The sequence below is a fragment of the Pocillopora verrucosa genome, chromosome 12 (assembly GCF_036669915.1).
Source record: "Pocillopora verrucosa isolate sample1 chromosome 12, ASM3666991v2, whole genome shotgun sequence".
NCBI classification, from domain to species: Eukaryota; Metazoa; Cnidaria; class Anthozoa; order Scleractinia; family Pocilloporidae; genus Pocillopora; species Pocillopora verrucosa.
In genome coordinates, this window is record NC_089323.1 from 14,184,327 (window position 1) to 14,205,924 (window position 21,598).

General features: G+C 37.2%; 1 protein-coding gene across 2 annotated transcripts; it reads right to left on the reverse strand.

The window, feature by feature from the left end:
* Positions 1-628: 628 nt before the first annotated feature.
* On the reverse strand, positions 629-20,251 carry LOC131783723 (patched domain-containing protein 3). 2 transcript variants are annotated; one of them, XM_066159036.1, is made up of 24 exons: positions 19,224-19,540; positions 18,981-19,071; positions 17,680-17,926; positions 15,923-15,996; positions 15,069-15,188; positions 14,239-14,386; positions 13,192-13,289; positions 12,910-13,030; positions 11,660-11,783; positions 11,421-11,533; positions 9,664-9,726; positions 9,296-9,338; positions 9,040-9,106; positions 8,674-8,815; positions 7,773-7,910; positions 6,348-6,387; positions 5,564-5,731; positions 4,712-4,833; positions 4,216-4,368; positions 3,840-3,965; positions 3,387-3,531; positions 2,839-2,960; positions 1,911-2,172; positions 629-1,310 (listed from the first exon to the last, which is right to left on the reverse strand). In XM_066159036.1, exons 4-24 carry the CDS (start codon positions 15,988-15,990, stop codon positions 1,225-1,227), a joined length of 2,469 nt encoding a protein of 822 aa, XP_066015133.1. In that variant the 5' UTR covers positions 15,991-15,996; positions 17,680-17,926; positions 18,981-19,071; positions 19,224-19,540; the 3' UTR covers positions 629-1,224. The 2 variants fall into 2 exon arrangements, with proteins under 2 accessions (XP_066015133.1, XP_058956472.2); XM_059100489.2 differs by lacking the exons at positions 18,981-19,071; positions 19,224-19,540 and adding an exon at positions 20,094-20,251.
* Positions 20,252-21,598: the final 1,347 nt, after the last annotated feature.

A 21,598-nucleotide genomic window follows, 5' to 3' on the forward strand; every position in this document is an offset into this window, starting at 1 on the left:
ACGTGAAAGTCTTTTGACCATCTCTTTCCCGATAGTTTGAGTTGCATCGACTTCTAATTTTCAGTAATGTTTTAATCGTGTGCTTCCTCGCTATGGCTGCCGGTTTGGAGAAAGGTTCATTTGCCAGCTGCAAGCCCAAGTATTTTCTTAAGATCTGATCCTAAACTATGTTAAGTGTTAACGCTAAGTCTAAAAGTGCGAAAGTATTACTTACTATAATGCAGTCATATTAAAAGTAACTCAATTCTACAAGGGGAACTTCGGCAAAGACAACTATGAGATGCGTAAGGCAACTAGAGGTGGAATATAAGTGCATTTGGCGCGTTCTGACATGAAGCAATTTACGAACTAGGGTTGCTTTGTTATCTAAGACTAAACACTGCAGACTCGAGATCTTAACAGAAAGTTCGAGAGAGAGAGAGAGAGCTCTGCACTTGTGGTCACCGTATGCATCTCTAAAACGCCTTTGCTATCGCTCCCAACTTAGATCAGAGGTGCGATTCACATTACTAACATGCATCTTACGTTATTAGTTGAAGCTAATTCACTTGTTTGACAAGTTTTGCATATAAAAAAAAAACTACACAATATACGTAAAGTTTAATGTGGATACAGTTTTGTAAATAAAATGTTTAAAAACGTCTATTCACTTGTAAATATTCATTTAAATATGGTACCAAGACGTTACCAAGTTATGTACAAAATAAGCGGCAATTCTTTGACTAGTTTACTAGCCACAACCCAAGGCCCGCGGGTTATCTTTCACAAAAATCCCTTTTCCCTCAGGACTATACTTCGACCGCAAGTCCCGCTAATTAAATTTTCTCAGGTTTTAAGGCTACAGCTACCAATTTCCAAGTACCAATTGTGATTGGATAAATTCTAGAAAAAACCCTTCAACAGAAATCAGTTCAGAGATAAAGGAACACACTTTCAAATTCCCACAAGGAGAGGCAAACAAGTGACATTCTCAAAACTTATTGATCGAAAATATTTCGATAACTTTCCTAGCTATCTTATCGCTTAGCCACCGCCGACCAGGCCCAGGCCCACCCCCACTCCTTAACAGAACATGCTGATGGAAAATGACAATTAAGAAGGTGTTTGTCTCTCCAAGATACTCTATCATTATCTAAAATAGGTGCTTTTTGGAAAAGGGGTAGAAAACAAAGACAGAAGAGTGGAAGTATACAATTTTAACACCCTACTTAATTTGTGTTCCGGCTAGGCCTTGTTCAGATCTGTAGCAACACTGGATTTGAACGCTTGATTATCTTTGGATCCATTGGCCAAGTTTGACGTATCAACACCTAACATACACAAGAAAAACGACGTTAGATAGAAATAAACCGGACCTAGGGGAGTAGGAGAGGGGCAGTAAGGACAACAACGAACCCATTTCACCCTCCCCACCCACGGCTACCTTTTCATACCGTTACAACAGTATACATATTCTCCATAATGTTCTCTGTACATTTCTTATGGTACTGACAAGGAGAATTTGTTTAACAATCAAGAGCTTCTTAAGTTGGCAATCTTCCTTTTCTGTCACGACCTTGATATTGGATTCAGGGGTAACACTGTAAGGGGAAATTCTAAACGAGTCACGCATGGAAGTTAATAGGGGTTTCTTAACCCTGGAGCGTACATGAGTACAGCAGACTGCCATGGTAGGGTGACAAGTCTGGTGAGGAAGTAACGGGGAGGGGAAAGGGGAGAAGGGGGGGGGGGGTTTCCCGCAAAGGAACAAGATCCCGTTCGGGGAAGTTAAGAATACTCTGAGTCAATTCACGCTAGGGAAACTTTTATGAGATCAGACAGTAGAAGAAAATTTAAGTTCTATACAACGTTGCTGTTGAAAACATGGTGTAAGAAACAAAACTCGCTGTGATAACTGTTAAGATCATCACCTTGATATTCCGGAGGTGGGATGGGATACCCGCCATTTTGGGCACTCTTCTGTGGGGTGCCCTTACCATTAGCCACAGCCAGTTCATAACTGACGTTATCCCCCGGTAGCCCCGTGGGGTGGACCGGTGACCGGCTCCTAGTTCCCTTGCCATCATGATGCGACTGCGCAGATTCGTACGGAGCTGGTCCGATAGCGCTAAGCAGCACGGGAAGGTAGCACAAGCCGTGAAACAAACCATATACGACTACACAGAAAAACACCTGAAAGAAACCAGAAAAGAAAAAAAGAAGATTGAATCGTGTACAAGTATGGATTGAAAACAATTACTAAGGAGCATAGGTAGAGCATTTCTTAAATGAGTGTCTTAGATATAAGGTAATCAGAAAAGCAAATCAGAACAGTGGAAATATCACAGGAGCCAAGGAGAACTCACACTGAAAAATCAAACAAACAGATGCGTGGGTAAATGCATGTAAATGCATAAGTCTTCATTGGTTTTTAACGTTTCATCTGATGGGTTCAAAAAGCGGTGGCATGATATTTCCACATCAATCAGAGAGGTAAGTAAAGCAAAACCAGAGGATTACTCTGCTAGTCAAATGAACATAGCTCTACACACGATATGAACACTTAACGCATCGAATGAGTTAAGAATCTCTTGATTTTTTAGGGGGGGGGGGAGAGAGGGTTGCATTTTTTTCCTCAAAACCTACCATTTGCTGATAATTAGGACCTGTGAGTGTCAGAGTCCAAAGATCGATTTTGTCTTGACACGCATTCATACACTCACATGGAATACAACAAACTGCTGCGTCAAGTTGTCGAAAAAAAAAATGATTCGCGTGTAGTTCAGTGGTTAAAATTAATTCCTGTGGATTCTATATTTCCATAATTTGTTACGATACACCTTTACTTTAATTACTTACCTTGAAGAACGTCTTAAACACATACGAATTGGAAAACGCCAAAAGAAACACAGCTAAAAATGTACTGAACCCTCCATTCCACACTGCTGGCCCAATATCCCTCAAAGTAGCGCGAGCACGTTCTTTAAAAAACAAACAAACAAAAATGAAGAAGATTCACAATTAGTATTAACTCGTATTTTGAACCCTAATGACTGAAAACGATAAAATTGGTCGGGTTTCTGAGGTGTGTGCCGCGTAGTTTAAAATTGTATCCTTCATAGAAGCTATTTAAACCGATGTTTGTAGACTTCAAATTCAGCACATTGAAAATATAAGTTAGTGACGACTTGAAACCTATGTTAAATTCAGTTTATCAGTTCTCTGTTTCTGATTCCCAGTTTAAACACACGTTTTGCTGGTGTGAATGGTGCATAGTTTGGTAAGACACCAAATGAGACAATAACACACCAAGAAGAAACAAGATGGCTGAGGATGGAGTAGGTTGACACGGATTTTAAATAAAAAAAAACAAACTCAGATTGAAACTGACAAACACGAACACTCACCGGTTCGCGAGCCTGGTATTATCATAAAAGTGTGTCCAACATGGGAAGCGTAATCCACAGACAGCCCAACCGCCAGCACCAGACAGATAGTACTCACAGTATCAATTGTCAGGCCCCAAAAATGCATCGTACCTGTGATGTTGACCTGGTGGCCAATAATTGATTAAATATGGGATACTTCGAAAAATGAAGCAAAAAGGGGGGGGGGGGGGGGGGCTGAAGTACGGTAGTGCTAGTAGCGCCTCCAAAACTGATTTGCGAGATATTCTAGTACTGAAGACCAGGGGAATTCCCTGCCGGGGTGGGGGGGGGGGGAGGTTTTACCTAAGTCAGTACTAGAGGAATCCCCCATCTCTCTCTCGGACAGGAAGAATAAAGAGGCTTGGGAACAACACTGCCCATTTCTCCCTTTCACAATCACGTGTGCGCGAAAAAATTCCTGGTGACACGTACCAAAGTGAAGCCGACACAAGTGAAAACAAGAAGACAGGTCCACAGGTTTGCCAGGACAAGCAGAGTCACCAGAAACACTGTCATTAATGCCAGGCCCATATTACGAAACAGTTCCTCGGAGATCACCTGGAAGGGAAGATTGAAAAAAAGCTAAGTGAATATACGAGCATATCGTTACGATATGAGTTGTACAAAAACTCCCCTAAGTGTAGCACGTACAAAATATTCTATGAAAATCTTCTGTTACTATTCTTTCTCGCATTTTAATGAGCGTGTTGGCTTGGAGTATTAGCTTACGGACGACAATTAAGTCTGAGGTTTAAGACAGTTTCCGAGCTATGAACCACAACGTAATAAAGTGAGGCTATTCTCTTACCTTGTTTGTCTCCCATCCCAGATAAAAGAAAGAGTATGGAAAGGCAAGCTCATCGGGGAACACTTCTCCGACTTTTTCACGCAAGTCCTCCATAGCTTTGACTTCTGTTTGTGTGGAGTCCATGTCTTTATGCGTCAATCTCATTCGAGTAGCCTGTCGGAGAAGGATAAATAATGATTGATCTTAACGGGATTTAAAACAACACAATACTCATCAAGAGAGGGAGGGGGGGGGGAGTTCTCAATAGCTGTCCACAGAGTGCTACCTTACGATGTTAAGGAGAAAATTGCATTAACCCTTTACATCCTAACATTAGCATGCATATTTTCCATTTCATATGGTATGGCAGAGAAAAGTCGTTCGACAATCGAGAGCTTCTTAAATTGTTGTTGAATTTATCCTCGTTATCTTCATGTTTGAAAGAGATGACCAAAGGCTTACGAGTGAAGTGGACTTCGTCTCATTCAGTTGCTTAAAAAAGAGGAACATTTCTTACTGTAATTTCAAAGGTTGACCCCGTTCCATTCTTCATTCGCACATCATTACGATAGCTGATCCCAGGCCCCTTTAGAAACTCGTTCAGCCATTTGTAGAATTCCGTTTTGCTGTTTATTTTCCCTATAATGGAGAAATGGAGAAATTATTTCAATGCTGCTGATAGTTTTGTTCCTAAAGAAGAGAACTTTATCGATAGTGCAAGCAGTACAAGTAATGCTTGGCAATTTGGAGCAATTTTTAATTGAGTGTCCTGAGTAATCTTGGATTTCTTTGATCTTGCTTTACTTCACCCTTTGATTAGTCCAGAAAATCCGCGCAACTTTCTCAACTAATCAGTTCCAAGGCTAAAGCCGATCACGACTTGATCACGCGCGTTTTCCCGCGCTTAAGGCAGTTTGGTCGGTTTTACTTTGCCTTCTCATTGGCTCTTCAAGGCATGTTCCTTCTCTCTGATTGGCCATTGTGATTACTTTGGTTGTGATTTTACGACACTCGACCGAAAAGCGCGCTCTAATAAAGCACGTGTGTTTTATTGTGTTTTGAATAGTTAGAATTGTGAGTAGAGTAATTTTCAAAATGGAAAGTTTCAAGTTGAGCGATTTCCTCCTGAGTGTCGAAAAACCAAAGCAAAGACGACGGCCAATCAGAAAGAACGGAAAATTACAGAGAACCAACCAACCTGAGGTGAATCGACCGATAGTCAACCGACAGTCGGCCGATTGTCGACGGATACTTGACCGACAGTGTGCCGAGTAAGGGCGAACTATGGGTTGAGTGTCGGTCGACTGTAGGCCGATATATCGATCAAGACTACTATGGTGCGCATGTTCCAGTTTTCTCTACAACTCACATTTAGAGCTGCTCTGATCAAACACTTGTCCTGGTTTCACTTTCTTGGCCCAGTCAATGTATTCTTCATACCAACTGTTCACTGAGCTTGCCACCACATACTCGTCACTGACTGCCAGATCGTAAAGGCCGTGTAGTTTGCCTTGATTTTCAAAATATTCAAACTTTCCTGCAGATAAAAACGAACGACAACAAACAGTTTTGTTTGATGAAACATGTTGAACACTAAACTGTTTCCTTCTTTAAAATTCTTGATACGGTATTGTGCAAAAGTGATGCCAATGAAATGTACGAATTTCCTTGTTTGTCCTTGTGAAATTTCCTCGAAAGTTGAAGCGAAAGTTCGCGCGGAGATTCGCAAATTCGATTCGCGTCATTTCCCTGGAAGACAGAGCACTATTTTTGTTAAAGCCACCCTGTCGATCTAACTAGTTTCCTCCTTGATTATTGGAAGTCTGATTGTTTCTCTTTGGCTACTTGGAGGTGAATAATACTTTGCTAATTACTTCTGAATTAGCCAAGAAGCTCGCACAAAAAGCACTTTTACCATAATTGTGAGAGCTATCTTTATGTCTGAACTAAGACCACACAAGACGCAGATAATCAGTGGATAATTTTTCTTCGAAAACGACTGTACCACTCTCGTGTACTGCCGCATTAAACACGCTTGACGCGCGTGTAATTCCCGCGCATAACACACGCGGAACACGCACACTGCAGTTCACTACACGCACCTGCGTATAATAAAAAATGAACTGGAAAATGCATTTTATCAGCTCACGAACCTGTGTAGATATTTGCCGGTCTCCCATCCACAGGGAAATACTGCAATAAAATAACAGTTTTAGAGCATATACCGCATTCAACAGAACAATAATTAATTTTTTGCATCTAAAGTGAGGCGCTTGTTCGAGGGGGCACTTATTGAAGGGCGACGCCCATTGAAAACTGGATGCGACGAAAAAATGTTCTATTTCAATTTAACGGTATGTTTTCAATTCGTACGAAAATTTTATAGTAACTAACAGAGGTGTCTGTTGATGTTACCGATTTTCTCTCCCGGCACTTTCATTTGCATTTGTATTTTTTTCTTCACTCAACTTCGATCTCACTGAGCCCTTCTTCTTCGGGGTGGCGCTTATTTGAGTAAACAAGGTATCACATAACTTAAACTACCCACAACAACTTAAATTTTGCAAGTTTTTAAAGGCCCCATTGCCAATAAAAGTTATGTGTAACTTTTGGTAAACTTGTGTTTAGTTCAACTGACCTAGTTCTCCTACGCCTCAATACTACAATTTGGTTTGGTAAAAAGCACCCACATCCTCTGTTGTTTCCTAATCCAACCCTACATAATGCAATGGCTGACTCGTGAGCGGGCCGTCACTCCTCTTTAGGGAGTTTTAGATCCACGTTTGTTTCTGAATACGTGTAACCGCAAACGTCTAGGAGTCACGGGACCAGACTCCAGCGGTCACGTTTGCCGTCCACGTTTGAACTTCAAGTAAGGCAGTTTCAGGTGATTAAACTCCGTCGACGCTTTTTGTCTTCTTGTTCGAAAGTTCTCGCGTATGTCCTATAAATATCTGTGAAGTGAAGTCTTTTCTTCATAACCATTCCGTTTGGGACGCTAGAAACTGATCTTTCAGCCACATTTCGTTTCAAATAAAGGACCTCCATCCTTTGTGTATTTCGAGATGGCGGCGCACCTGTTGATTTTTTCAGGTGAAATCTGACGTCGATCTAAAAAGCTGAAACTCTTGAAACTTCTAACCTCTAACCACAAACTGCTGACCACAGTTTGACGTTTGCGGTGAACAATTCAAACGTGGATCCAAAACTCCCATTAATAACGCTTCGGCACGAGCGTAACAACGCGAGCTGGCGAGAGATCAGCATGGGGTCTGGAACTAATAATTGTTGGTGCCAGACCCCTCACGAACTTCATCTCGACTCTACCAATCGCTCTCATGAAGGGCTAACGTTCGAAACGTCGGCCTTTAAACTCTTTACGGTGGCCAATTTATGTTTTCAACTCAGTTGATAACGCTTAATTACCTGTTATACTCTCCCACCGACGCAGCACCAGTTTCTCTAGAAAATTACCCCCTTTATTCGTTTCAAATCTTCCCGGGGACGGAGAAATGCGGGTCTTGCCGCGCTAATAATGGGGGTCTCCTAGTTTTGACAAAGTGACTCATTAACTTTACCTTGGTATTCATTGTGCTGTACTTGTAACTCATTGACTCGACTGGCAAAAACCAGATACGGTCGAAGTACTGCCGCAGCATCAGTGTACCGTACAAATTAACACCAAAAAGGGTTCCTGTTATAATTATCACAACGATCTGCAAGATAATAAAAATACAATGCAAAAAATTTTTACAAAAATAAAATGCGCACATCAATACTACGAAATTTAATTATGTTCAGGATTGACCGAAAGAATTGCGTACTTCAAAAAACGTTCACATGAGTGAGATCCGACTAAGTTTTATATCAACTGAGTTCATGATGTTAACTGACCCCCCTAGAGAGTTTCTAAAGCTTTCACGGTGGCTGATTTACAGTACAAACTCAGTCGATAAAACCAAATTATTTTGTAAAACCCCAACGACGTAGCAACACAGTTTCATTAGAAACTTATCCTCTTTATTTCTTTTAAGATCCAAACACTGACGAAGGCCAACTGAAGAATTGCAATGCGATCCACAACTAAAAACTCTTCACGGACAGAATCCGGAATACTCAATAATTTGTAAAACAATCAAGAGTGTTTTGATAGAATCTCATTAATAAGGACACCTTTTGAGGTCTTTTGAAGAGAAACCGAATTTCATAGAGGCTCAATCCTGGACATATCTTCTAAAACTTTTAACCCTTTACACCCTAACATCAGTATGCATATTCTCCATACTGTTTTCTAAACATTTCCTAAGGTGCTGACGAGGAGATTTCGCTTAACAATAAAGAGCTCCTGTACTTGTTGATCATTTCCATTATTCTCATGACCTTAATGTTTGATTCAGGGGTCATACTCTAAGGAGAAATTAGATGCTAGTCACTCTCAGGGGTTAAAGGGTTAACTGTGTAATTGCACTAAGGTTTTACCTTTCCTGGAAGTGAAAGTAAGGCTCGTGCAACATATTTGTCCATAAATTCCTGCAAGAGATCTCTCTTGCCGCGCTCACTTTCTGTGTAATCATCTCTCAGCTTGATACAACAGCAGCAGCCATCTCGATTCTTATTTTGCCTGTACACAATTGAGGAAAACTGTTAGAAAAGAAAATGCAATTGAAGCTCATACATTGACATTTAAGCGACAAATAAAAAAAGCCAAATACTTGGATATACGTTATTTAACAAAACACAGAATTTCCCACTATGATCCAGTCTCCAGGCAAACTGCAACCAAAACAATCTTGCCAGTAACGTAAACCATGTTTCCATTACTGTAAACATTAAAGAGCATTTTACCTTCTGGCATCCAGAGCTAAGAAGGCTGTAAACATAGTGGCCTGAAGTGCAAAGTCTGCTAAAATACCTGTAATAGGAAAATATTTACAATGGAGGATAATCTGATTTTATTGGTCATATGAAAAACAAAAACAGAAACAAACGAAAACAACAACAAAAACAAAACAAAGAAAAAATCAACAAAAAACAAAACAAAACAAAACAAAAAACAAGACACAGAAACACAAAACAACAACAACAAAAATATCCAACGTACCAATTCCAGCAAAAAGACAGAAAGATCTTAAGGCAGGTAAAATCTGGAAGGAAGATCATCAAAACCATAAGCTCTTTTGCTCTCATAAGAGACCAAAACAGATTTTCTCATTGTAATATCAATACAATATCAAGCAGACAAGTGATGAGAATAGAGAAGAATATCAATTATGGGATTATAAGTTGATCCAATACCGACTTCCCTACATTAATTTCTTGAAGAATTGTATTGCAGACAGTAAGGAGAATTACTAATGAGATCTTAGGAGTGAATGGGTTAAAAAACCCCCTTTCCGTGACATTAACTCTTGAGAATGGTGATGTTTAAATAATACAATTTACATAAAATATAGAAAACAAACAACTCACAGTGGTTGCTCCTATCATGAAAGCCAAGAAATCAGTCAAAGATGTAATTGTTATTGAACAGCCCTGGAATAAAATAAATAAAAAATCTTAGCCAAGATCCACAGAGTGTAAATACCAGTAGTACTGTTTTGTCTTATTCTGTGTTCACCCTAAAAATGTTATATACTGTAAAAACCTGCATATAGGAACCTAAAATTTAAAAACTTGTTAGGCTTCAATTTCCTAGTTAACCCTTTAATTCCCATAAGTGACCAAGACAGAATTTCTCCTTATAACATCAATACAATATCAAGCATACAAGTGATGAGTGTGAAGAGAAATATCAGTTAGGGGATTATAAGTTGATCCAATACCAAATTCTCCCAACTAACATCACAAGAACTATATGGCAGACAGTAAGGAGAATTGCTAATGAGATCTTGGGAGTTACACCCTGACATCAGTATCCACATTCTCCATACTCTTCTCTATACATTTCTTTTAATACTAACAAGGAGAATTTTTTTAACAATCAAAGCTTCTTTAGTTGGCAATAATTTCTGTTAACTCATGATCTCAATGAATGGTTCAGCTGTATTACTGTTAGGAGAAATTAGATGCTGGTCACTCTTAGGGTTTAAAGGGATAAAAAGAACCATTCTAGGCTAAAATCTCAATACAGGTTCTTATTTTAAGAATGCAGCATTTGCTCAAATTTGATACAGTACATCATATGTACTGTAAAGGGATAAAAAGAACCATTCTAGGCTAAAATCTCAATACAGGTTCTTATTTTAAGAATGCAGCATTTGCTCAAATTTGATACAGTACATCATATGTACTGTAAAGGGATAAAAAGAACCATTCTAGGCTAAAATCTCAATACAGGTTCTTATTTTTAGAATGAAGTGTTCGCTCAAATTTGATACAGTACATCATATATGTGATACAAAAAGGTAACAAAAACTAGCCAGAACACAAGCAGTGTTATAAGACCACAAAACTGTACTATCAATATATCCATAGTTGCACAACATATCTGACTGTTTTTGCAAGTTAACCATGTTAAGCAGGGTGTGATGAGGTTGGCATACAGTGCAGTATCACACCCATGCCCACTGACACAAGATGCCTTTTTTGTAAAACAACAATTAATAATGTGATTAAGAAACTAGGTAGCCTAATTTCACAATAAACACCATTTATATAAGAACCTATGGAGGCTAACTTAAAAAGAACCCAGGTTCTTAAAATAATGCAGGTCTTGATTTGTATTTCATTAGTCTATTGAGTATGCTTCTTTCTCCATACTGATCTTAGCTGGATGCTGAGGACCCTTACCATACGCAAACTTAAGTTTGGTAAAGGTATAACCCAACAATAGCGGTTTCAGTAACTTTTTTCATAAGTAGCTCTTAATGGTGTAGCTGGCCACTGTGCCAGAAAAAGGAGCTGTAAAGCGAAACCCAAACATGTAAATCTGCCTGCAGACTAAACAGAAGGCAGTAAGAGGGCTTCAAGGCAGCAGTCAACTGCAGGTAACTAGCTTTGAAACCCCTGCTGGTATCATCTTTTCTGTAACTCAGTGGTACACCATCATTAAGGTAAAATTGAGAGGTCTGTGGTCGGACAGAAAGGTAACTGATATTTTTTTTTCATTTGTCCCACCTTTGCTACAAGATAAAAAAACATAATTATCTTCCCTTTCCAATAAAGCTTACTGACTGTTAAAATTAGCATCTTACTAAATCTATAGTTAATAAATAAATGGAACTCACAGCATGTTTTAAAGCAAGTCCAATGCGCTCTGCAATTTCTTGGTTCTTATGAGTGTCAGGGGATAAGTTGTTCCATGCTTGTACAATAACAAACATGTCATCTACTCCAATACCTGTGGTAGAAACAATGTACTGGTAAGTTTGATTGTCAGAAGATAGTGACACAACAGTTCAACTGCTGGATGACTTTGGCTACAAAATGACTATGGATAAAGTCTCAGAATTCAGAGCAATCTTACCGAGTAAAAGAAATGGCAGTGTTGAGTGAACAGGACCATAAAAAACTCCAAAAGCACTGGCCAGCCCAAATGACACACCAATGGCCAGTCCAATGCAAATGACACCAAGTAAAGCCAGCCAAGCCTATCAGTAGATAAATAGTAAATTGATATGTAGTGCCATGGAAAAGCTGCCTAGGATAGGCTAGAATTGACTTCAGTATTGTAAAACAAAATCACACTAATTAGAGTTAAAAAACCAATGGTTGAGTGTAACAAATTCAAAGGAGCCAATGGGAGTATAAAGCAAATTAACCCTTCCACTTCCAGAAGTGATCAACATGAAACTTCTCCTACAATATCCTTACATTATCCAGCAAACAGGTAATGAAAATACTCGAACTTATCAGGTAGAAGTTGTTAACTTGATCTAACACCAAATTCTCATAACTAATTTACAAGTAAATGTGTAGCAGATAGAGGGGAGAATTAATGATCAGATCTTGGGAGTTAAAGGGTTAAGGCAAGCCAGCTGCTTGAAGAGTGAGGAAAACTTGACAGATAAAGTCAGGAATGGCTTTGTTTTACATCTGATTAGTTCAGAAAGTGGTGAATGTTTTTCAAGCTGATTGTAAAATCTTGTATTGGTAAAAGGGGATAAGTTTCTAAAGAAATCATGGTACTACATCAGTAGTGGGTATTAAAAGACAATTTTGGTTCATCAACTGAGATGATAACACAAATTGGCTACTGTAAGGAGTTACTAATTAAAAGCTGATGTTCCTTCATTTTGACAAAGTGTTCCTTACATTTGAAACATCAGCTTGAGAAACTCTTTACAGTGGCTAATTTACATTTATCAACTCAGTTAATAAAACCAAATTATCAAGTAATGGAGATCCAATAACTTAACCCTTTAACCCCTGAGAGTGACCAGCATCTAATTTCTCCTTACAATATCACCACTGAATCACACATTAAGGTCATGGGAATCAAGGAAATGATCACCAACTTATAAAGCTCTTGATTTTTAAACAAATTCTCCTTGAGAGCGATTCAGGAAATGTATGGATACTCAGTCTGCATACTCAGTCTGATGTTAGAGTGTATTTAGGGTTAACCTAAACTTAACTTCCTCCAACAGTCACTGAAAAATCCCTCCACACGTATCCCAAAAAATACACGCCCTGACTATCTGCGCAGTCCAAACAACAATTTACTCTGCAACAACTGTAAACCAACAATAACTAACAATAACTGTATCACAGTACCTTGATATTGAGACGACTTAATCTTCCAAGCATAACCGCAACATAGATAATGATGAGAATGTACCCAATGGAAAGGAGTTGAACATCACCTTGAATGCTGTCGCCTGAATCTGTTTGGTCTCTGATGATAAATTCAACAAGCAATTTTTATCATTAAAATATCACTGAAAACAACTATCTATTTCTGTAGTAGTTTTATTTACGCAGCATCCTCCTATTTTGTCCAAAGAAAGGGAAAAAATACACCAAAGTATAATGTGATTTATTTTGTGCAAAACTTACTGGAGACGAGTGTAATAATACAGCTCTGCAGATGATGGTTCTTGAGCATCCATCAATTTTCCAAATTTTTCTTCCCATTCATTTGTATTTTTATCCTCCTAATAAAAGAATCAAGTGTTTTCTTCATGACAGAAAGATAGTAATTTGTGCTGAATTATAGATACTTTCACAGCAATTTATTCAATCAAAACTTTGCAGAATCTCCCTTTAAGCTTGTCCCTTTAAAACATGGAACAGTGAGATGCTGGCTGTGAACAACTGTTACTGAACCATTCTCTAGCTTACATCTGAAGTTATGACTGGCAACTTCTCTCAGAAAAGAGCTGATTCAAGTAGAGTTCACACACAAAGGAACCATTTGAGAGGAATACAGATATCACATTAATTAGTATGCCACTTATGTTGAAGATGAGGTAGTGACATTGATGAAGCAGAAATAAAAATAAAGACGTACGGCAGTGATCATGTTCATCCATGATACATATCAATGTAATATCTTGTACATACTCATAAACTTGGATTCATACAAGGATTATTAAACCCATAAATTAAAAGTTTTTCAAATGGAAACTGAAATACACCCTACTGGATTTTTATCAGAAGAGAGAGCTGATTGTTAGAGGAAAATCCCCACATTATGAGTATAACTATTCAAAACTAGAAAACAGTAATGGCAGAGTACACATTCTGATACATTGTACTTTTCCACTTCCACTGCATCTTTCCACATCCATCCCAATATCTCAGACTGAATATCTATACATTGTGTAACATTCGTCAACCAAAACCCTTGGGGTTTCAATAACGTCTTCAATCAGCAGCTGCCAATAGTGTGATAGGCAGCTGTACCTGGAAAGGGACCTTGATGTGAAACCCAAACACAACTCAGCCTGCTCACAAGCTAAGCAGATGACGAAAAGAGATCTTATGCATGTAGGTAGTAGTAATCCACCAGTGATCAGCTTTTATTCAAAAGCCCTGCAAAACACTTCCTGTCTGTGTATAAATATGACAAAAGGTGCACTAGTATATAGTTATATAACATACCAAAGCTCCTGTGTTTTTGTTCAGTTCAGGGGTATATTTTATCCCATATGACATTGATGTTGCTTCAGCCTTTGTAATGTAACCTGATTCATTCTTCTTGATTCCACCCAAGTACTGGGACAGCACAAATCTTTTTTTTGTCACAGGACTGAAAAATAAAACAAACACGTGAGTATCTTTACTCATAAATTCCTTCAATGTTTCTATCAATCAACATATAAAGAACCTGTGATCAAGTGTACAAGTGCAATCTATTAAATTAAGAATGGATTAATTGGTCTTGGATATATAGCTGCCTTACTTACCCAAACTATTTGGCTCAGTTCATAAACTCTTTGGATATCATTACTTGGTTCATGTACTACAATAACTGTTTAGCCTAGTTTACAATTTGCAAGGGAATTCTCAAATCTCCCCTTCCATGATCCTGTTATTATTTGTAAATCAATTAATAAATAAAATTTTTAGTATCTAAAAATCATATACAAATTTATGAAAAAAAAAATGCACACCCCTACCCCCCCCCCCCCAAAAAAAAAACAGAAAGAGAGACAGGCAGACATACATACAGAAACATAAACCCATTGGTTGATTGCCTGACTGACTAATAGACCAACAAAAGGACAGACATTTAGCCCACTGGCTGATCAACTAATTGAGACAGAGATACAGACAAAGTAATTTGGTATTATTAACTAAGCAGATAAATAAATGTAAATTGGCCACCGTGGAGAGTTTCAAGGCCGACGTTCTGAGTAACTGACTGACTGACTGGCTAACTAACAGACTAACAAAATGACTGACTTTGGGAGAAATTCCATAACTGGTACCTTATTATGACTGGTTGGTTTATTTTCTTCAAGATCTCTTCCTTTGTTAGAGAATTGATGAGAGTCTCGTTAAACGACCAAAGCTCCAGTAGACCATTGTTAGAGCAAACTGGACCAACCCTACAAAAAAATCATTTTTCATTATTTAAGTAATCAGTTATAATGACTTACTCACTGTCACACAATAGTGACACAGTTATTATCTACAGTGTACTATACATCTTAACATTTAAAATTTCTTTTTAAAACTCTAGTCATTGTTTTATATTTACATGTATATCTATGATATCTTTAGTTTCGTTAGTAGTTACTAACAGTAGTTAATATTTACAGGAAAAGAACAATTTTTTAGTTAATGGAGATACTGTAAATAAAACATTAAGATAATAACAATTATTATTATAAATAGTTAGTCTCAAACATCATTATCATTATTTTAAATTATCATTACTCAACAATATCCGTGTTTAAGGTACAGTGTATTCATATAATGAACTTGGAGGATTGAACTTAGAAAACCATGATCTTTTGAAATACATTCTTAGCTTTTTATTGTGGTCCTCACAAGAACACTGCATGGAGATCACATCAAGTTGGCAATTCAAATACACAACCAAACATCAAATAATTAGCATTAATGGGTGGAGTTTGGTTTTATTCATGCCTGATTGCCATTTTCCTGATAAAACAACATTCCAGAGATTTTCTGAGTTGTTCTGTAAACAACTGAAGAAAAAAGAAAAAAATCCTTGCTTTCTTAGCAAATGAAACTTTATAATAACACAAAAAACAACATGTACTTAATATATAGCTGATTATATTGCTAGATTGATTTTAACACATCACATACTAACCTAAAACAAAATTTTTCCCAAGAAATATCAGTTCCATTGCCTATTTTGGTGACCTTGTTTTGAATCATAAGTGCCTAAAAGATAATACAACAAAAAAGGTTAGAAATATATAATTTTTGAATAACTTCACAGTTTCAAAGTCCCTGGCGGATCTAACTTGAACTATTTATATCTGTTGCACTCCCATAATTAGTTTTTTTCTGATGTGACAGAGCGAGTCTACAGAATTTTACATTTCATAAAATTTTGAATCAAAATATCTGGTTTTATTCTCACTATTTTCAGCTAATTATAACTGTTTAAGTGAAATATATGGTAATCCTAGAACTGCAAACACAAATAAATGATATTTGGAGAGATTAGACACAATGTTGTTTAGATAAGTTACTGATTCGCAACATTGACATCCAATGCCAGGGTGGATATTCACCAAGCCATGAAGTGGCGAGGTAAATATCCACCACTTTCACTTAACACCGAGGTGAATAATTGTTTTAATATATACCACATAGCAACCAAAAATGTAGTTTCTCTATGAAATTATTTTTTTTTTCTGATAGCCACTTGGCTCCTAAATTTTTCAAAGTAGTAGCCAATTCAAAAAAAGTTTGTCACCATTTTGAAAGACAAATGAAACCTTTTTTTAAATTGTTAGTGTTCTAGACAGACCCTTCAAAATTAAGTTAGGAAAAAGATCTTTAACATGCTACAAAGTGGACACTAGGATGGATGACATACAACCTTCAAGCTCACATAAACCCAAGATGGCATCTAGTTACCGATTGAGATGCATGTGCTGTGTTTTGGAAACAAACTTAACGGGGCAAACAACCTTTTTAATTTACTATATCTCTGGGTAAAGTTATGATGAAGCATTCTGGTTGCCATTTGGCGACTAGTTTTCAGGATTTGGTCACCGAAGTGAAAAATTTAGTCACACTGGCGCCTGTATTAGGCGCAATTTCATGCCCTGAATGCATTTCAGACAGCCTTGTGCCTAAGGGTATGCATAAAAGATAACAGTGAAGTGCATTTTTTAGATAACAACTACCGAAGCTGAAATTTGCATCAGTTCGAAAAAAATTGATGGTTAGGTGATACATGTAAATAAATGTACTTTAGTTCAATTCAATCACTTTTTCTTAGTTTAAAAAAGTTCAAACTTGTTAGATTTTCAGTTTTTGTTGTCCTTTATACATTTTCATTACATGAAATAGTAAAATCTCAACAAAAATTGAACTAGATCAAAAAATTTACACCAACATAAAAACAAGGGATTCTCAAGGATATATTCCAGATGTGAGTATTCCTAAGCAATCAAAAGTGAGAATAGCACTTAAAAAGTTAATTTAAAGGTGATAGAAGGGGAGGAGATCCAAAATCTAAAATCTGAAGATTTCCTTTTGCTACCACAGTAATACTTATATATGGGCTGATGGAATTCACTGACTTTTTTCTGACTGTTCCCTAACTAACATCATATTTCCCTGACCAACTCAATTAACAGTTATAAAAACTTAAACTGAATTAACAACTCCACAAACTTCACTTTTACATACATGTACATATATTTGAAAGATCATTTTTCCCCGCCATCTTTCAAAGCTGTAAGATTTCCCTGGCTTGGAGTGAAATTCCCTAACCCTTCCCTATGACCTTCAAGAAATTTATATTTTCTGAACCTTTTCCTGACCTGTGACAAGAATAACAGAAAACATAGTGGATAGTACAGTCAAAATATTATTATGGTATTTTACCTCTTTCAAAACTGCAGGAGTAAGAACATCTCCCGCCACAAGTAGAGCTGTGGAAAAGCGCACTTCTAAAGGAAAATTTTCATCCACCCACAGCTTGTGTTTTTGTGTAGTTGAATCTTCAGGAGTCCATAACTTGTCCCCCCGAGCCTCCTGGGTAAAGTTGATCAGTCCAGCAGCACATCCTCCACAAATAATGAGTGAAATTAAGATAGAAATCCAGGGATTTCCACCAACTGCTTTTCCCAACCTGGAGAAAAATTAACATAAGTCTACAATGTTGAAAAATCCTTTTTAATCTTCTCCATCAATATACTTAATCCTCAGTAACTCCCAAGATCTGATTGTTGATTCTCCTATCTAGTTTCTACACATTTCCTTGTAAATTAGTTACAAGAATTTGGTATGAGATCAAGATAACAAGTTCTACCTGATAAGTGCAAGTGTTCTCAAAACTTGTTTGCTGGATTAAGTGTGGACAACATTACGAGAAATCAGATGTTAATCTCTTCTAGGAGTTAAAGGGTTAACCATCTTAAAGTTTGTGTACCTAGACATAAAGTCTGAACCTTCGATGATGCACTTCACAAAGATACATAACTAGGTTATTTATTAATCAAGATTGTAAAAATGATTCATTTAGAGCAAACAAGTTTACTGAATGTAATATTTCAAGATTTCCTTCCACTATTCTAAAAAGAGGCCTTGATACCAAAGGTACATCACTGTTTTTGTCATTGCTTTCTTTCCTTAAAGATACCAAAGGTACATCACTGTTTTTGTCATTGCTTTCTTTCCTTAAAGAGCTGTATGTCTAATGATGCAATGGCTTAAATGAAAAATCTTTCCTGTCGTACATGCAATGCTTAAAGTGATGTGATTATCAACAAAAACAGCAAACTTGCCACATAAGTAATACTTAGTAAAATAAATGAAAATATGTTATAAACCAAAATGAGAAATGAAAACAACAATGAGATTGAAAACAACACAGGGCATCCAAATTTAGGACAAGAAGTTTGTTTATCAACAAAATCATACTCTAACATCTCGATAAATTCTGTACTTTACAGTGTAACTAATACTGCTGTATGGTGTTAACATAATGTTATTATCGACAAAAGTCCAATATTGCTGCTTTTATGAGTAATTACGTGTGAATTTAATAACGCCTTAATACAGGGAAAACGGACGTTAGGCTGAAATACAAAATAAGGTATTAACTTTAAAGCGCAATATGCTTGTTCCGAAATTTCACATCAACTTCAAGCTTAAATTTATGTAAAATAACTAAGCTTACTTACGCGATGCTTAGGCGATGCCATAATCAACAAAACTGCAAGCTTGCCTTTTAAGAAATAATCCTTTGTGATTATCATTAATTACGCTCATTCACTGCAACCAAATGAAGATAACATCGGAGAAAAAAAAAAACAATACGTAGATTTTCCGACCAAACATGCTCATTTCCAAAATATCATAAATACTTCCGATTTGCCTGAATTTCACTGAATTTTTACGAATAAGCTTTGCTTGTTTTGCCTTACCCCGAAACACGTAGCGAATACTAGGTTTTTGAAAACATTAAAACATAATAGTCGGGCATTGTGCCTGATCTTGTTTTCTTTCTTGACGGCAGCCACATTGAACATAAGATTAACCGAAGAATCTGTAAACTCGTACGGCTCTGGCAAAATATTTGCGTTAAACGAGTACTACAGCGCTTGTTTTCGTAAATATGTGTTTGAATCGGCCAAGGTTAAGGCAACGATTGAGCAACTATTACATCATGCTTATGAGTGACTAATTCGAAACGAAACGAAACTCCAGCCATCGACCAGCGTTTGAATTTCGCACATGAAATATACGCATCAAGACGGTCATTACTTTATGTCGGTTAAATATTAACTCGACCACTGTCGATCTATCTATCAAAACTTCGCTCACACTTCACAATACAAACAACTGCAGAATATACAGGTAAATATTGGCTGGTCGTTTGGACGTTATTGGGAAGATATCGTTAATCGGATCAGTTTTTCGTAGGCTATTCTTAGCTATAAGTTAGATTAAGTAAAAAAACACTCGTATAAATTTTAATTTTGTTATAGCGTTTAGAGTTGTGCAGTTGGTAACACATTTCAGTTTCTTTCTCCAGCCGGCATAGTTACGTAATGGCGTCCCAAATTTAACACGAAAGGAAATCATACAAATTAAAAAGTGAGGTTGGTGTGAAGAGCTTTTCAAAATGCACCAAAAAATGGCCATAGCTTCCTTTTTCTTTTCTTCCTTTCTTCGCCATACAAAAATTTTCCCTTCCGTAACAATCTCCGTGACAGCTGCCATCTGCAGTGTTCTTCAACTGCGAATATGCATTCACTTTTATTTGCCTGTCATGTAATCAAATTTTTACTCACCTATAAAACCCTTTTTCCATCGAGCCAGTGATGAAATTGCTTACTTTATTCAGGCACTGGCATTTTTTATTTTCTGTCCCATCCTTTGAAGCAGAAGAACTATCCATCTTCGTTCGTAACGATCGCCGCTACTTTAGCTTAGAGCCAGCCACTGACTTGACGACAGTACAACAACTGACATATACTATGTAGGCGACAACATATTTCGGACTAGGGTGGGGCCAGGAGTCTATTTTTCCGGTCAAGATTTTCGAATAGTTTCTTCCATTTTATACGTTTAAGAAAAATTATCATGAAATTTCATCTTTCGATAGAATACAATTGCAACAAAATTGTTTAAATTCTTGTCGAAAACATTATCACTGTAAATAGTTTTATTTTTCAAAAATGTTTCCTTATCAGCGAGGGGACCCTTAGGAACTTTTGCTCTTCCTCAGTCCTCCTTCCATGTCTCGAAACAAAGACACTCTTGATTAAAGCAGAGTTGACGTCATTAACTCAAGATAGAAGATTTACTGTTTGTTATGCAGATCGACGTTTGTGAACAGAAAATCTGTAAACTCTTCTTGATAAAATGCAAATCTATTGTTTGCCTCTCAAGTCAATGGTGTTACAGTGATCTTTAATATTGCAGTGTTTGAGCCAGAGGTTCACGACATCGAAACTCTCGTCTTAAAGATCAGACAAAAAAAAAAATATTGCTTTGGGGTAAACAACTGCAAATTAGGCGTCAAATATTTCCTACTCGGGGCGAAAATGTCACGCCCCATACGGAACGATGGAAAAGATGATGTTGATCTACCGGATGATATAATTAACATTTTGTCAAAGAAGTGTTTACCGTGGCTGAATAAGACTAACGTTTTTCTTAATCGCTTCCCGATAACAGACTGGATTTCTCGTCGAAAAGCACTAATTATTGTATACACGTTGATGGAATATCAGTATTTCTCCCATTCAAAAAACGTGATGTCCCGCACGCAACTAACGTACCTTTAACATCCTCGCACGTGAATTCTGGATGACGAAATGGGACCGAGCTAAGCAATATAACACTTTTCTTTTACATTACGAAACTTGATAAATACGAACTATCTTTTTGAGAGAAAAACTTTTTTAAAATTTTGTTTCACTTTGAAGTCAATAGTAAAGGTTTTTGCTTTGCGAGTGAAGTTTACGAGCAGGTGGTATCCGGTGCTCTTAAAATATTTTAAAGTTGTCTGTGATCTAAATACGTTATCAGTATATATGAAAACAGCATGTCTGCTCGTGGATACGAATGCATTTTTTTCGCGTTGATGACATCTTTCATACGTTTGCATGGCTTACTCATAACTTGTGAGAGATGTCATTAACACTCGAAGTTAAAATTCGTTCCCACGCAGATCACCCACGCACGGCCTCCACCAACATGTATCTCACATAAACATTTATCGACCTGATGGGGCAAAATTCTGTAACAGAGGGCATAAGTTGATTCTTATCAACTACTATCGATTATTATC